Source organism: Tursiops truncatus, chromosome 19, assembly GCF_011762595.2.
Source record: "Tursiops truncatus isolate mTurTru1 chromosome 19, mTurTru1.mat.Y, whole genome shotgun sequence".
In the NCBI taxonomy this organism is placed as follows: domain Eukaryota; kingdom Metazoa; phylum Chordata; class Mammalia; order Artiodactyla; family Delphinidae; genus Tursiops; species Tursiops truncatus.
The window spans coordinates 23,514,656-23,531,771 of record NC_047052.1 but is presented as its reverse complement, the minus strand read 5'-3'; the positions used below and the strand labels follow the sequence as shown (position 1 = coordinate 23,531,771).

At 42.8% G+C, this 17,116-nt stretch overlaps 1 protein-coding gene across 2 annotated transcripts in view; it reads right to left on the bottom strand.

The window, feature by feature from the left end:
* The window catches only part of CDH8 (cadherin 8), a 354,111-nt gene extending 352,421 nt beyond the window's left edge, over positions 1–1,690 (bottom strand). For both annotated transcript variants that reach the window (XM_073796978.1, XM_019935532.3), the window contains exon 1: positions 1,439–1,690. In XM_073796978.1, the coding sequence (XP_073653079.1) occupies positions 1,439–1,690 (252 nt within the window). The remainder of the gene's footprint in view (positions 1–1,438) is intronic.
* Positions 1,691–17,116: the final 15,426 nt, after the last annotated feature.

Here is a 17,116-nt window from a genome sequence, read left to right as displayed (position 1 = left end):
TGTTTTACACACGTATTGTTTGTATATATGTACATATGCACACGTATACACATATACATATAAAGAGCGAGGCAGAGGGAGCTGTTGCTAAAATCAAACAGGACTGTGCCTACAAAGTGCCGTTATGAGAGGGCTCAATACAAAACAGTATCGACCAGAATGTGAATTGCTTGAAGGCAGGGATCAGTGTTTCGTTCATTGATATACCCCCATATGCCTAAAAAGGTATTTGGCTCAATAAATATTCTTTGAATGATTCATGACACCACCTCATCCAGATTTCCCTTGTCCAAGTAGAACTACATGAAATGAAAAAGCATAATCCTTGGGGAGGCTCAATCTGCGTTGCAAGACAATGAGGTAGAAGCGGGAATGGAATCAGAAGTGCCTAGCGAGACACAAAGTGTTAACTCAAGTCTTGAAGATCAATATTTAATTCTTTTTTAAAAATCACTGCATTTGGGAAACGCATAATATTGGCATGATTCACTTCTGAATCTGACTTATCAGGAAAATCAGTCCTTGGCAGGCTCGTAATTGGAATTCTACCTATGATGATGGTGAGTGTTAAAATTAACAGAAGCTTATGAGCGATTCTGAGGAACAAACATGTATAGTCTTCAATAACCCACAGTGAAACTTTGAAAAGCAGGCAGCCCTTATCCACACAAGGAACATTTGTCTAACCTGCCAACAGCAACAAAATAAATATAAATCCAGTCTAACACATATATGCACGTGCACACGCGCGCACACACGCACACCACACACGCACACCACTAAGCTAAAATTTTGATTCTATACATTTGATTCCATCTGACAATGAATGCAACAGTTTCCTATTGCAAAATTTACCGAATTACAGTAAGTACAAAGCACTGCTAAGCACCCACTCTGAGAATTTCCCTTTCCCCATCCTAGGTTAATAATTGAACGAACCAACAAACAACCAAAAGAAACATAAAAAGGAGAAAAACCTACCTGCAATTGGAGATACATGGCCTCAAACTAAAATGGAACAAAATAACATCTTAGGAATCCAGGTGGTAGAAATTCAGACTGAGCAAAAATGCATACCTCTTCCAAGCGCTATAAGTTACAGGAAAGGTTTGGCATGCAGATTTCTTGTGTGAAATGAGAACGAAAAAGCTTATTTGTGTATGCATTACACAAGTGTTATATTAAAGCTATGATATAATAGGTGGGGAGGATGGGAGAGATGGGGAGGAAGAGCTTTCCAGAGAAGAGCAGTTCGTTTACATTTACATCTGTTACCATGGGATTATACATATTCCTAAAGAACCAAGAGGTAAACTAACTAACCATCTGGCCTAAAGTACTTACAGCTAAGTGTGGCAACAACTGTGACAAGCCTAATGTTAAAGGTCTAGGGATCAATAACAGATCCCGAAATTGGGACCTTAAAAACGAAGCTTACCCGGCCAACAAGGATCGGTTCAGGTCCAGAAAACTCTTCCAGGACGAACATTTGATTCCAAACCCAGCCTCTCTTGGAACGGTTCAAAATCCGCTGTTCTTCACTCAGCCTGTTTAGTTCCAAAGGGGATCCACTCATTAAAACTGGAGACTGATTCATCGGAGCCGTGTAAATGCAAGGGGGAAGAGTAATCCATAATATTATTAATGGAGTCCAGAGATCCAACAGCATTTCCGCTAGCCGTTCTGGCATGGTCCCCCCAGTTAAGCAAATCACCACGAAAATGAGACAATTATTTTGTTTGCCTCTGGTCTGCAGCCATCCAATTCATCATGCAGTGACGAGCATTTACTCACAGCTCTGCCACGCGTTTACAGCACGGGAAACAGACATCTAAGCAGCTTTTCTAAGACCACGATCCATTGGCTTTTCTTCTCATTGAAATTTCCTGCAAAAACAAGGAGGAAGAAAGATAAAGGTCCACTGCAACAGGTTTTACAACAAAATCACTGGTTTTCAAAAGCATATACATGAACAATAGTAGGCATTTCCCAAACGCTTGAGTCAAGAAAGTGGACCTGAGGAATTAGAACAAGTAAGCTAACAGGTCTTTTTATATTGTGAGCTTTATTTAAATTTTCATATTTATATTTGTATCTATGTTACTTAACAAAAACCGCTTCAAGTTCTCTTTTCCCTCCTTGCTTCTTTCCTTCCTTCCTCCCTTCCTTCCTTCCTTTCTTCTTTCTTGCCTCGCTTCCTTTTCTCTCTCCATTACTCCCACTCTCTCTTTTCTTACAGTCGTTTTGGTTGTAATGCAAGTTTGGGTGTTGCCAATACCTTCTTGTACTCTTGTAGACATTGCAAGCCTCCTTCCTCCTTCCTTCCTTCCCCATTCCTTCCTTTCTTCCTCTCTTTCTTCCTTCCTCCCTCCATCTCTCCCTTCCTTCCTTCCTTCTCTTCCCCTGCCCCCTCTACACCCTCCCAGTTTAAAAATAAGTTCTAGTTCACTTTAGGCTGAACTATGTGAATAAACTAGCCTGTAATGGGTACATTTTTTAAAAAATTACGAATGAGAACAGGAAGGGAAATGACCCCAATTTTCACAGTCTTAGCTGCCGCAACCCATCAGAAGGGATTGTCCAGTTCAGGGTGCAGAATGCAACTCTCTGCCAGGATGCTAATAAAGAGTGAATAAAATTAGAATACTCCCGGAGAGAAATTCTGTAATGTCCAGCATGTATGTTATAATCAGGATGGTGTCAAGGCTCCCATTCCAAATGTACAGTTGAACAGGAGATTTAAATTATGAAAAGCTCCTTTGGGAATGAAATACGGTGAAAATACAATTTTCAATTGTAGAGACTCAGAAAGGGATGGACAAAAAAAAAAAAAAATCCCCATTACCTGAGGTGTCAAATACATTTTTTTTGCTTACCTTCAGCATGGTAAAACGTGTTTCTTCCCTCTCAAAAAAATTATTTAAAAAAAAATAATGTCCACTGTGTATCCCAGAGAGAAGCCTTGCTGAATTAGATTAAATGGGAAAATAATTCCTCAGGACACTATGGGGAACAGTTTGGCTCAGGGAATTCATAATGGGGTAGGGAACCTTTCCTCTGTAGGTCCCTGGTTCCATTCTGGCTCAGAATGGGAAAGCAAGAATGTCATTACATTGGGTGGGCTAGTGAGCGGTCTTAGTGAAGCTAGCTGAAAAGGGCAGACCCAGATTCTGCTGTAAAGACAGGAAGGATCTGATCTAACAAGATGGTCAGTGGAATCGCCCTGCTTGTCACTCTTTGCCTGGGCTCAGCTCAATCACTTGGATTCTCTCTGTACCTCAAAAGAGGCCCCGCCCTGATAAGTGCATAGGAGAGTCACTGCAAGCAGCAGTTGTTCTGGAAACTAAAGGGAAGACAAGCTTTCCATAGGGAACCAACTCAGAGCAAAAAGAGTCCGGAACAACGTCCCAACTTTCCCTAGAATTGCAGTACACGCAGGGAAATAAAAAGCAGATTTCACAGTAAGGCCTTCTCTCATCCCAGTGTGAGGGCAGAACTTTGCAGGCTTCAAATTGAAAACAAAAGTTGAAAGGTCTTGATAAGAAATCGCAAAATATTAATATCACTCTGAATTGCCAATCCACTTACACGGCATGCATAGCACAACCATCACATGCCATGCTCTCCTAGACATGGAGCAGGGACGATGATACAGGACTGTCACACTGTTTGGCAGACTCTCTGTTTTACAGGCAGAAAAGCCTGGGCTTGAATCCCAGCTCACCCTACATGCTGTCTCTGTAATAATGCACGAACTACTTAAGTTCTCTGAGAATTTGCATTTCTCTTCTGAAAAATGGCAATAATAATAATTCCTACTTTCCAGGCAGTAGGGTGATTCACAAACAAGACTCACGTGAAGCAGCCAGAACATGGGAAGCACTCAGTAAGCTGCGGTGTTTGTGGTTTTCCTGAGCCAGACTGGGAGGATGGTCCTGACACCAACCCATTGGTTAAAAAAGCCAAATGAAGGAGCAAAGAGTTAAAGCTGTGTGACCTCCTTAGAAAGGGTAGTGTAGTCAGGGTACGAGAGTCACACAAAGTTAGTCAAAAACCTTCCTGGAGGTGGGATGTGGGAGGATGAGGGTGATGCTGGTGAGAGAAGGGCTGGACCACACTGGATAGAAGGTGACACTCATTCTATTCACAGAGGCTCTGCCTAAACACTTCTCAGGGAAGAGAGACTTATTCTCTCCAAACACACCCTGCTCCATGCTGGGCCATATCTGAATGTTCAAAGGCCATGTAGACCATCTTCTAATGGCCTGAGTGCTATAGAGGCAGAACCGTGAGATGGTTGTGAGAGTTTTCTCTAACACCAGCCAGCGTGGGGATTGAATTCCAGTCAAGGAACTACCTTCATCAGTTGCCATAATTGGGGGCCAATTAACAACAACAACAATTAGAATTATATCTACCTAGCTGGTTTATTTTGAAGATTAAAAAATATAATCTTGGTAAAGTAATTAAGAAAAGCTAGAATGGACAGTTATTTTTAAATTGTGTCAAATACTCTGCAAGTATTCTCTGGCATCTGCTGTGTTGCTAATGATTCGGGGATAAGGAAATTTAATCCCAATTTTAACTCCTAACAGACACTTCCTTGATGGAAGCAACCAAGTGGATGGAATGCCACCAAACCACTCAGGATGGAATGTGACACAACTGCTGCCCTACCTGAACTCGCCAGAATCAGGTAAAAAGTAATGATAGACTCTGAAACAATCTGACACAATAGTATAGCTTCACTAGTTAGAATGAAGGTATTAATAAAGGAATGTATGCATAGCCCCCAACAGTATCCATTAACACAATATCTTACAGTTAGATAAAGCTTACTATGCCTTGTACTGTTTTGCTCAAAACCGAGGTGCAGAATAATTAAATGACTTGCCCAAAGAACACCTCCAGAAAAGAGCAAACCATTGTTTGAATCTAGGTAATCTAACTTCAAAATTCTTTCTTACCACAATCCCTTCTCTTATTACATAAATATTTGATAAGCATATACTGTGGGTCAGGCACTAAGGCTAGGAACGCAAGCAGATCAGAGTTCTTATGTTCAGGAAGCTAAGAGTCTAATGGTTAAAGACTAAGAAATGGATATTTAGAATATTTTATTTAGTCTGAGAAGGGTTAGGGTAGTACAGAGTGACAGGTATGCCACTCATCTTCACTGCCTTAAAGAAGGCTTCCTGCAGGAAGTGTCATCTAAATGTTGAGAAGGAATTACCCAATGGCAGGGGGAGCAGTAGGTGTAAAAGGACATTTAAGTCAATCAATGGACAGGAACGAAACCACCATTAATCCAGGATTTGTGAATGAATCAGTACCTAGGGTAGCTGTAAATTATTTCTTGTCACATCATCCAATCCATGGCCATGGTATCTTCTCCCTACCCACCAAATCATCCTAATCATGGTCTCCAGAGTACAAGTCCAATCAGTGCCCTCTCCTCTGCCAGTTCTTTGTGAAGAGAAGAGCATGTTTGATTTCCAAAGCTTTGAGGAATAAAAACAAGTGCGATTCCGTGGAGAGGGTATGGGAGACAGCAAACTGAAGCACAATGAGATTGGCATTTTAAATGATGTTTAATTTTCACTTAACTAAATACTGTCAGAGCCTGAGGTCATCTCTCTGTTAAAAAGGAAGACCAGCAACAGTTTAGAGGCAAGAGTGTGCAGTTAAATATTTAGCACGTGGCTCTCTAAAAGAAAAAAGAATCTCTGAGTTTTGATTTCCATGATAGAAATACTTCCACCGTGACCAATTTCAAGTTTTCCATGTGACCACTAACCAGGTCTGGCAGTTTGAGAAAATTTAACAATCAGCTCTGGTTAAGCCAAGAGTCACCTCCAGAACACCCCTAGGTGGTGCTTCTCAAACTTTAACGTGCATACAAATCCTCGAAATCTTTCTGAAATGCAGGTTCTGATTCAGTAAATCTAGGGTGGGGTTTGCAACTCTGCATTTCTAATAACCTCATTTGTGATGCAGATGTCACTGATAAGAGGACCATGGTTTGAGAAGCTTGGAGTTCCAGAGAATAAAACCACCTCCTAACTCTGACCTTCTTAATGAAGACTTGAAAGATTCAAAGGTGTGGTGAGAAAGTCACTTCCTCCTTACTGTCATTTAATGCCATGCCCACGAACTACTTACTAGCACGGTACGCACATATATCAGACTTCCGGAAACCCAGCACTGGAGTGTATGAATACACAGGATTTTGCACGATGTTATAACTTACATACTTAACCCACTGCATATGGGACACTGGGAAGACTGCTCCAATAAGTGGACTGTTCCCATGCATGCTATCGGGGGTATTGAGACTTGGTCTTCACTTCAGCGTAAGTCTATTACTCAGAGAGAAATGGGATTCTACTGTGACAATTAGAACTGTACTATTTACATGCAGGTACCTCTGCCACAGGCAGAGGTAATTTATCCTCTTTGATGAGGACAGAATAGCTTTATAGGAATTCTTGAGATGCAACCAAATGTTATGTTACTGTTATCAGAATTAATAAAGATTGTAAGAGTAGCTGTATACACAAACTGCTTAACTCTATGCAAGGAAGAAGAAATTGAGCGTCGTTTGTAAAGCCTGGGTAAAAATCAATTTATTTTTAGATTTTCTAACCACAGTATGTATGTCTGGCCAAGCAATCCACTTGATTACAATGCTGCTGCATTGATTTACACCCGAGAGTGAGATGAAGAGATTTTACAATCTCTCTGGAATTCTTACAAATAAGTAACTCTTTACTTTTTTTATTTATTTTTTTAATATTTATTTATTTGGCTGCGCTGGGTCTTAGTTGCGGCACGTGGGATCTAGTTCCCTGACCAGGGATCAAACCCGGCTCCCCTGCCCTGGGAGCAAAGAGTCTTCACCACTGGGCACCAGGGAAGTCCCCTAAGCAACAGAATTCCCCCAGAAGTGTCTTGTCTTACGTAAGATACTTACAATCCAACTTTTCATTCTCTTATGTTTCAGAGATAGTTTTAATTACAGCCTGGTCTGAACTCACTGACCCCAACTTTTTTTTAAGGTGAACTCAGTCAACTTTCAGATATGTTAAGTCATTATGCAAAAATTTATTACACCATCGATTTGGCAAACAACATGGATTGAAGTTCCCAATGATGAGCCAACTATGAAGCCTAAAATAAAAATGGGCTTTAACCAACACTTTAGAATTCAATCCTGCAGATTATTTTGGTTGACAGGAAATTACGCTTTTATTATCCACTGGGCTTAGTGGCCACAATATTTCATGGAAGCAAAAATGACACAAAAGACCAGAGAGTTTCTATTAAAAATGTTTCTGACCTTGAATTTACAGCCATTAGCAGGCTGCTTCAAAACAGGTAAATGCACACTGAATTCAAAGTGGTATTTCAGCAACACGGGGTAAGTGGTTCAGCCTGTGGCCCAGTGCAATTCACGCCAAGCCCTGGACTAGAGAGGAACAATACTTGCGTGTGTCCAAATATAAATAATGCAAGAGAATCACCTTTCCTAAAGCCTTCAGAATTCCCTGACCAAATTCCCTTGGCAGGATAGAATTTGATTTTTTTTTCTTATTTACACACACACACATTTATCTCTTCCCTCAACCACAGCACATCTGGACGTCTTTCTTTGGCATCAGATCATACACTTATCCAGCTGTCTCTCTATCCAAAAGCATATCATTTGCTTGTTTTGCCACTCAGAATAATACCTGCCAAATCCAGTCTTTGCTGTTATTGACACGCTATTGTTTTTCTGCAGGAAGCTTTAGTTTTCCTCTAGTTCTATAATTACTGGTTACCATGGCAAAAATAGATAGACAGATAGATAAATAGCTAGGTACATGCCCTCTCCTCATCCTTCCCCAAGATGGAGTCAGAACTTTCTCCTTCACATAGAAGCTTTCCTGCTATAGACATTTCAGAATGGGGTAACAAAGACAGGAAGGTCAAGTTCCCTCTTGTAGTGTCTATAAACACAGAACTTTATTTCATAAACTTTCTTAGAATTATAAGGTTAGTTAAGATACTCACGCTGAATCTATCCTGTTGGATCTTCTTCAGGCAGAACTGTCTTGAAATCACCTCACAAAGATGAATCTAAGTTCCACACTTCCCTTGCCGGTTAGACATAGTAGTACCAGGAAGTCGTTTCTCAAGTGTAGTCTAAATCCTTCCTTCTCCATTTAAAAGCCACATCCTTTGCTGTCTTTAAATCATCTGCTCAAAATTTAATAGTCAAAGACCTAATGAGTGAAAACAATTTGTGCTGGCCCTTCACTGGAAGAGGTCATGGAAAAGTAGTGACCACTGGTTCACCCATGCGCTGGACCCAGGCAATCAAAGCCTCCTTAGCCCTCCGGGTCCTTGGAATGCACGTCCCGCCCACTGTTCCTGCCCTAGGAGCCACTTCAAAGATGTAGCTTTGAGAGAGTCATGCGTTATTGAGACCATCTGGACGGTATATATGACTGAACCCCGTGAACGCCTCTATATCAATAACTTTAAGACTCTGACGGGCAGGTGCAGAGATCTTGTGGTTGCCCAAGACAAGCCTCATGTGTAACTTGCTTATTGACACTGCCACCTACCAATCTGGAGTGGCCTGCCTCTTTTTGCAGTCTTTCCTGGTCCTGCAAGTACAGCTTTGGCCTGAAATTCCAAGATTTCAAACCAATGCCCCTTTAAATCAGAGTAACCACTAGGAATCAATCTTAGTCTTGAGAATCCTGTAATACAGTTGAACTGTGGGGACACAGCGGTTGACAACACTGACTCTGGAGTCAGACAGAAGTCCTCTGAATCGCAGTCCTACCGTTCCTAAGATAAGTGACCCGGGCGCATTTATCTCAATTGTGGCAGATGAGGAAACTGACTTGAAGGATGGTGAAAAAAATTAAATGAGAGAAGCCTTGTAAAACTCTTTGTCAATGGAGCTATGATAGTTACAATTTATTGAATGTTTCACCTGCTTAACAGAGAATCTTGACTGATTGTTTTAAAACTATTTTATGTCAATTTCTTGCTGGATTACATCGATGGGGAAAATTCTAGTGATCTATGTAAATAGGTAATAAATAAAATAACTTTTCCCAATTCTTTTTTTTTTTTAAAGGCATGAACTAAGTGGGATATAAATAAAACGGCATTTTACAAATAGCTTTCCCTACCGACAGCTAACATAGGCTTAATGACTTCAAATAGTTTTATGAGGTCTCTACAGGGCGGTATTTTTTAAAATTTTATTGAAGTATAGTTGACTTATAATGTTGTGTTAATTTCTGCTGTATAGCAAAGTGATTCAGTTATACCTATATATATTCTTTTTCATATTCTTTTCCTTTATGATTTATCACAGGATACTGAATATAGTTCCAATGCTATACAGTAGGACAAAAGGATGGTATTTTTAACCTACCCCCACCCCGGGGTCAACCATGTCTCTCTTTTCCACAGGAGACATGGCATTGTCCATCACCATTTCTCCTGAAAGGGCAAAATGCAAGCATTACACATCTACACTGGAACTACTTACTTTCAATCAAATTGTAACCACTCATTGAAAAAGTCTTTTCTTCTACAAGAAAAATTCCATTTCATGTCATAAACATCTAGTGCATTCTCACGAGAACGGTCTATGTGGGAAGTCCCTACTAATTCAAAGATGAGGACAAAGTGATATCTAAGCATTTCTCAGACAGGAGTTCAGAGAAGATAATCCTAATTAGAGGTTGGGTTCAGGTAGTATCTTCTTCCAAAAATATTTAACAAAATTTTGTACGTATTGCAAGAAATTTTAGCACTACTGATGATGGTTAAAAATTAGCAGCACTTCTTTCTTGCTTAAGAAATGTGGAAATGGTTAAAATCAGATATATCACATAACCAGGGCTACAGAGTCTGTAATACTGAAACTGAAATGCAGCCAAGTATCCCAGACTAATAAGTCAAGATTCTGCCAATTAGATTATACTCTGTAGTAACCACCCTTACAAGTGCACCTTACTGTCATTCTTTCATGTTTCAAAGGCTTTATAGCTTAAAAACCACCCACTGGCACTGTTACCATGAACTCCATATGGACACAGATGATGGATGGGTAGACAGAGAGCAAGCAATCATTTGACAAAAATAATATTGAGATATCACACCGAATGTATAGTTCCTGAAAATCAAACTGCTTATACAGATACTAAAATAAGTATACTATCTTCAGCTACTATATTTTAGTGAAATTCAAATACACGTATATTTTACTACTCTAATCAAAATAGGTATGAATTAATTTTTTTCATATTTCTGAGCATCCCCATTTTAAAGATGGGAATACCTGGACACAGAAAAGTTAAATTCTGTTTGTCAAGCTGAAACAGCAGTGGACTAATAAAGAATGAAATGTGCCCTTGTAATTTTTACATTAAATTTTGGAGATGAGGTTGTATAGGTAAGAAAGAAAAACATTCCCTTATGATATTTATATCATTCCCCCATCTACTTATTTTATGTTACTTGTGTGTGTCACATCAGGAATCAAATAATTATATTTTATGCATGAATTCATCTAGAAAGAAACAATGCATGGAAAATATGGTGCTTACTGCTAACAGAATATGAATATAGCATAACATTTTCACTTAATGATATACATAGAAAGAATTAAGAAGATTCCGTTTAATATTCCTTTGGAACACATTCCATTTGCTTAAAGTATCAGTAAACACATCCCCGAGCACCTTATCATGGAACCTATTTTTTTTTCCTGTGTGTATTTGTGAGGGCCAGGTATCCTGCTGATTAAAATCTATATAGAAGAGTCTTCTGACACACTCGGACTTGCAATTCACATGAGGTTGATATGAACTGTTCAAATACAATATATATTAAAGAGAGAAAGGAGAGAGAGAGGGAGGGAGCAAAAGAAGGAAAGAAGAAGTAAGCTCTTCCTCGGGTACTTTTCTATACATTCTCTGCAAGGGAAAGGTACAGACACTGAGCTATATATGCAACACTTCCATAATTAGAGCATTTTTCCCAATAAAATATAACTTTGCATCACAAAGAGTTTAATAGCATTCTTGATGCAAGTTTAGTCTTGGAGGCATTCTCAATTTTACAAAGCTGAATTAGGTCAGTTTTATATGTCCATATCATATGGAAAAGCTGTGTTTAAGAATAAACTTGGGACAATTTATGAAATTTCTGTAGAGAAAATTGAGGTAGATTGTCACAATATTGGACTTCAGATATAATTGCATCCCTCCTTCCCCTTTACTGAGAATATACTAGAAAAGGAAAAAAAAGGCATAGTGTTTGCCAGTCATTAATGCATTAAATCAATGTATACTGAGCACTAACTATGCTTTGCCCTCAACCAACCATCATTCTAGCATTTGCAGTAGTCTTTGGCAAGGAGGGCAGGGAAGGAAACTGTTTGAAGGTTCTAAATACAAGCGTTATTCTTTTATGATGCTGTCCAAAGAGATATAGAAAATCACAGCTATATGTTTCTGCCTACTAAGAGAACTATACAAAAAAGCAAGACTTCTAAAAGCAAGAAGGAGGATGATATTTGTGACAGGGAATAGCACATGACATTTAAACTCAGGAAATAAAAGCTTAGGACATGATAGAAAAAGGAAACTGTGTTGGCCCCGGTGCTTTGCCATGAAGAGGTGAAGGAGAGTTCGTTCACAGCAACATGTGGGAGAAGCAGTTAAATGGCATCCCTTGAACTTATTTCTTTTCTGACCTTCTGAAGTTGCCAGGTTCAACTAATTTTCTCCTCCTGGTTACATCTGAAGCGGGTTCCAGGGGCAAGAACCAACAGTTCAGCAGAGATATATTGCACACATCACAGCATCAACAACTTTCTATGGGAATGAAATGAGAGCAGACTAATAGCTCTTTGGTTAATTAAGCTCCACTACATCAGCTGATGGCCTTGAACCATCAAAATACTATTCTATTTCACAAATATACATTTATGAGATTCTGGAAAAAATTTTCCCACACCACAAACAGATGCATTTGCTTTAAAAGACTAGTCAATATACAAATCCAAGAAGCCAGGAGGGCAAATCAAATAATCTAAAGCTGATGAAATGGCAAAGGGAATATGATACAAATCTCCTACTTGAACCAATAAATGAGTTAGTTATCTAGGGACGTTTTCAGGTTTTCTAGAAGTAAGAGGTGTGTGTGTGCATGCATGTGTGTGTGTGTACAACACATAATATAGAGCAAAGGAATCAGCTTTGGTTTAATTCTACACTCTGTAGGTGGTGTACAATACACCACAGTTAGAAGCCTTTTCCTAAACTGAAAAGCAAAGTTGGTCCATTTCAGCTGTGAATGCCAACAGTGCTGAAAACAAAGAGAAAACTGCATTTTTTCCTGCTTCTCTGAATAACATTGTAAGAAATACAAAATTATCAACAGCACCACTGAGCAAAATATTTTCAAAAGAAAGTCTTGGGACCTCAGATTTCATCTATAATTTAAAGGCTATTCTGATTATGTTTGTTCCTTGATTTGTCAAACACAGAACTTTGCTGATGGGGAAAGAAAGAATGGTTGGCAATACAAACTGAATGTCATTTTACCCATGAAAAGCTTTTGGCCGTGCATGGAAAACTTGCTCAGATTGGAATGTTGATTAAGTCATAAAGTGTGCCACCTTGAGTAGAAGAATACGAGGATTATTATTTTTTTCTTTAAAGCAATAGTTTACTTCTAATGATAAGGTTACTTCTGAACAGTTGATGAAGTGTGGATTCTCACTTTTCTGTATGTGCTTGTTCCATTTTCCTCGCCAATAAACAGTGAAAGGAACTTGGAAAGGAAAGCCCTGAGGTACAATTTCTTGAGTAGAATCATTATACCCTCCTCCTTTGGAGTTTTCTCGCTTTGTTCCAACAATCAGGTGCTCCCTGCTAACCAGGAGCAATCAGACTTTAAATCTATACAGAGTTTACAAGGAAATGTTGTACCATGAGTATATTTATGTAACAGTGTTTTCAAAATGCCTTCTCAAGTGGTCTGTTACATTCTGCTGAGCGTGTTTTACAGGTTGTTTAGTTGTTTTTTTATGCCTTTTTTTTTTACTTAGAGCATACTGCCATTGGCTACTTAAACTGTGTTCGGTGCTACACTAAGGGGCTGCTTTAGATGAATACTGTCTTGACCAGAGTTCTGCATGATGCCCAAATAAAGTTAGTTTTCAGGTTAAAGACTTCCTTCCCTTTCAAGTTGATATGTGTAGAGCAGGCAAAGGGAGATGCTATTCCAGTCAGGGCTGCTATAAAATTGTTCTTCAGCTAAATTCATAAAACCTTCAAGAGCTCAAGAAATGTATCCTGGACACCAAAAATGCAGCCAAAATATATTAAGAGTCTTGGGTAGAGAGATCTACCCATTTGGGGTCTTGAGAGTTTTAAGAGATATAGATTATAAGGCAGAAGAATTGATTTTTAAGTAGTCATAATAACTGGAAATATAAGATCTAGGTTGAAGGGGAGAATGATTAAAAAGTTTGCATGACAACATTGCAGCACAAATTTCAGTGTCTCTGAAATATCTGGCTTATTTGTGATGGTCACAGGATACCTTAACGCCCGTTTGGGTGGCTGGGGAACAGAATGAGGAAGATGAACTGCTGCGGAACAGCCCTGAATGAAGCAATCCCCTGAGTTGCTGGGAAGGCTCTTCTCTGTTTTCAGAACAGATTTTTCTCAACTCCAAGCCCTCTTCAGAGTCCAGGAAAAAAAAAAAAATATCAAAGGTGATTTAAAATCCTGCGACTGCTCCAACATGAAATGACTATGTGATGGGGAGCTTCAAATCTGCTAAAGCAGAATTACAGAATATTATTATTAGTATTATTTATTTAAAAAGAGGGATAGCCCTAGAATTTCTTTCAGCCACAGAGCTCAGGGAAGTGGAAAAACATGTCAGGACATGATGATTATGGAGAACTTCCTTTGAGGGATTAAAAAAAAAAAAATGTAACCCTCAGAGAACATCCTCTAAAGGTATCAGACCTGTCGGTAAAAGAATCTCTCTCTCTTTCTCTCTTACACACATACACACGCACACACTAGATAAAACCCCTGCAAAACTGGACACAGCTGATGAAAAGCAAAAGCCAGGCAGAACATTCAGTTGTGTTTGCCATGAACGACAGGGCTCATTTTGCATGCAGTGAGGTACAGCGGCCAGGTTCAATGGATGGAAAATCCCACTCTCGAATCTTACATAAATATCTCTTTCCCACACACAGTTTTCCAGTTGAAAAGCTCCTATAATGAAGCCAGAGGTGACAGCCAAGGGAGGGTTGTTAACCATTGAGATGGCTGTCAGGATTGCTGTAAAGAGGGCAGGCGCTTTCTAAGGGCCCCAACCGTCCCCAATCCCTCCGATCTGCTTCGCTGTGGGATCGATTCGAGAGGGCAGTGCTCCTATGCCTTCTCCAGCGTCCCCGTTCCCATTCCCGGCACACAAATTCTATGAGGCCGGTGAGAGAAAGGAGCCGGCTGATCTGATTAGCAGCTCCGGCGCGTTAAGGGATGGTCGGATCATGCCTCTTAAAGAGGAAACTCTTGTGGAATCTTCAGGAAAGGGTAGTAAAGTTGAAAAGACTGTTTCTCCCTTGCTTGAGTATAAGCTCTATCCTTTAAGTGGAGCTGAAGTGAGCAGCTGCCAGCTTGATTTTTCCATCACTGACTAATGTGCTTTTGCAACAATAAACAATTAATGTTGTTTGATATCTTACATTTAGCAACCCAAGCAAACAGCTGCCATTTCGCCTCGGGGAGGCAAACGGCTAGTCCTGGACGTGCAGCCGGCTCTATGCCTGCGCGGAAGGGTCCACGATAACGAAACTTTGAGGTTTCTGCCAGATTGGATGGGGAAGGCTTTGGTCTTGGGGAGGGAAAAGACGCAGGAAATTAGGGATACCTGTTGGCATCATCGTTGGCGGCGGCAGGTTTTCACCCGCTCCCTGGCTTGACTGGAGCCTGAGAGAACGGGCGCAAGTCCCTTATGAACCTGTTACGCGCTGGCAGAACCCAGGCAAGAGCCCGCTTTGCTTCGGGCCCTGCGAGGGGCGCAGCCCGCCCCGCAAGGGCTCGCGGACGGGGAGGAGTGAGATGTCAGAAAGCGCAGCTCCGGGCTCTGCCGGAGTCTGAGCGAGTGCCTGGCTCAGCTCAGGAGGCCTCTGTGAGCGCAGTCTCGCGGGCTCGGGGAGCACACTGCTTGGGGGGTCCTGCCTGGATGCGGGGCAGCATCTCCGCGTCCGCTGAGCCGCGGGGCGGCTGGGGAGCCCGACAAGTTTGCAGCGGGCACCGCGCTCCCGGGCTGGAGGAGCCACTTGTGGGAAAGCCTCGCGCTGGGGCTCTCGCAGCTGAGTCGTGGCCCGCACGACCGCGGGGGTCGCCCTCCCTCTCCTCAGGGGTGGGGCGGTGCAGCAAATCAGCCAGAGGGCACCCCCGATCCCCTTCCCCTCCTTTCTGCTCGGGCTCGCACCTGCCTCTCATCCGGCGGCGGGTGCTTCCCATTCACCGCACGGACCCCGCAGTGAAGGCGCCCGGCTGCAGCAGCGCCTGCCTGTGTCGCGAGGCGGCGAAATCGCCAGGCGACAGCGAGGGAGCCCTCAGGAAAACTGGAGGGGCACAGCCCGCTTGCTACTACTCCCCAGAATCTACTGTCAGAGCAGGTTGCAAAAAATCGTCTGGCAGAACCCTGAGGTGATCCCATCATCTATTCATAGCAGGAAAGAAGACACAGCTCAGCCCCGCACCCGGGCGGCGAACCCGCATCCACCAACCGAGAGAAAGGAGGCGCGCAAGGTGTCGGAAGGGGCATGGAATTCCTAAAAGAAAAGGTCCCTTCTGGGTCCTCGGGGCGTGGATTAAAACGAGGGGGTGTGGGGGGACCACTTACTCTTGCGGGGCTCCGCGCCGGCGAATTTCAAGCCTCTTGGTTCACAAATGGCTGGAGGGGCTCGAGGTCGGCTCCCGAGGGCGGTGAACACCGAGCGTTCCCCGCGCGCTGGGCAGGCGCCTCCGGATCGCGTTCATGCCTCTCGGAGCTTCGGGGCTTGGTGCAGAGACGCCGGGCGGGCGCGCCGGGCCCTGAGTGTCCGCAGCCCAAAGTGCGGCTTCGCTGGGTGGGCGCGACTGTCCGTGCACAAACCGGCAACAGGGATGAGCTTCGAGGAAGCAGGGAGATTCCAAATAGATTCACGAATTCTGGGCTGAGCGCTCCGGCGTGCGAGCCCGCCTGCCTGCCAAATGTAACTGTGAAGTGATGTGGAAAAGTGAGTCTGGTGCCTCCCCTGACGGATCTCATTGGGCAGAGCGAAGAGGCAGGTCTACCACTTGGAAATTCATGTAAGCGGGCCCCCTCCCCGCCCGCGCCCGGCATCCCGCCCCCCCACCCCACCCCGGCGCTCTGGCGCGCTCGCTCCTTCGTTCTCCCCCGCTACCAAGTGGGCGCACAACTTTTCGCTCCTCGCTCTCGAGCACGCCCTGCGCGTCTCCGCCCCGGAGCCACTCCGGGAAGATGCGCCCTTCCGTGTCCTGCGAGCAGCCCGCGGAGGGCCAGGCTCCAGGATAAGAGGGCTGGCAGATGATAAAAGGATGCGGAGGAGGTACCCGCGAGCTTTCTGAGTCTTCCCTGAGCTCTGAGGCTAGCGAGATCTTGAAAAGAATCCCAGTGATCCAGGGCTGTTTTTCTTGGGAGGAAGAGGACGCGACAGGGCAAAGGGGTGCGCGTGGGCAGCTTACCTTCTCTTTATGCCAAGAACCACGAGGGGACCGAGTGGAGTGTTTGTAAGGCCGCTGCCTACTACTCAGACGCTGTGGTTTTCGAGGCCGTGCGTCGTGGTCCTGCGGGTGGTGCGCATTCCTCATATCCCCAGGCTTCTACTGCTTTAGGGCGATGGGATGAGGGAGCGCAGACGGGCAGCCACGAGGGGTGCGTAGTAAGTCCGTGTGAAAAAGGCAGAACTTGCTTGGGAAATAGAGGGAGGGACTACTAGGTCTTCTCAATGTGCCCTTGCCTCCAAATCTCCTCTCAGGCACCATGCTTGCAGCTC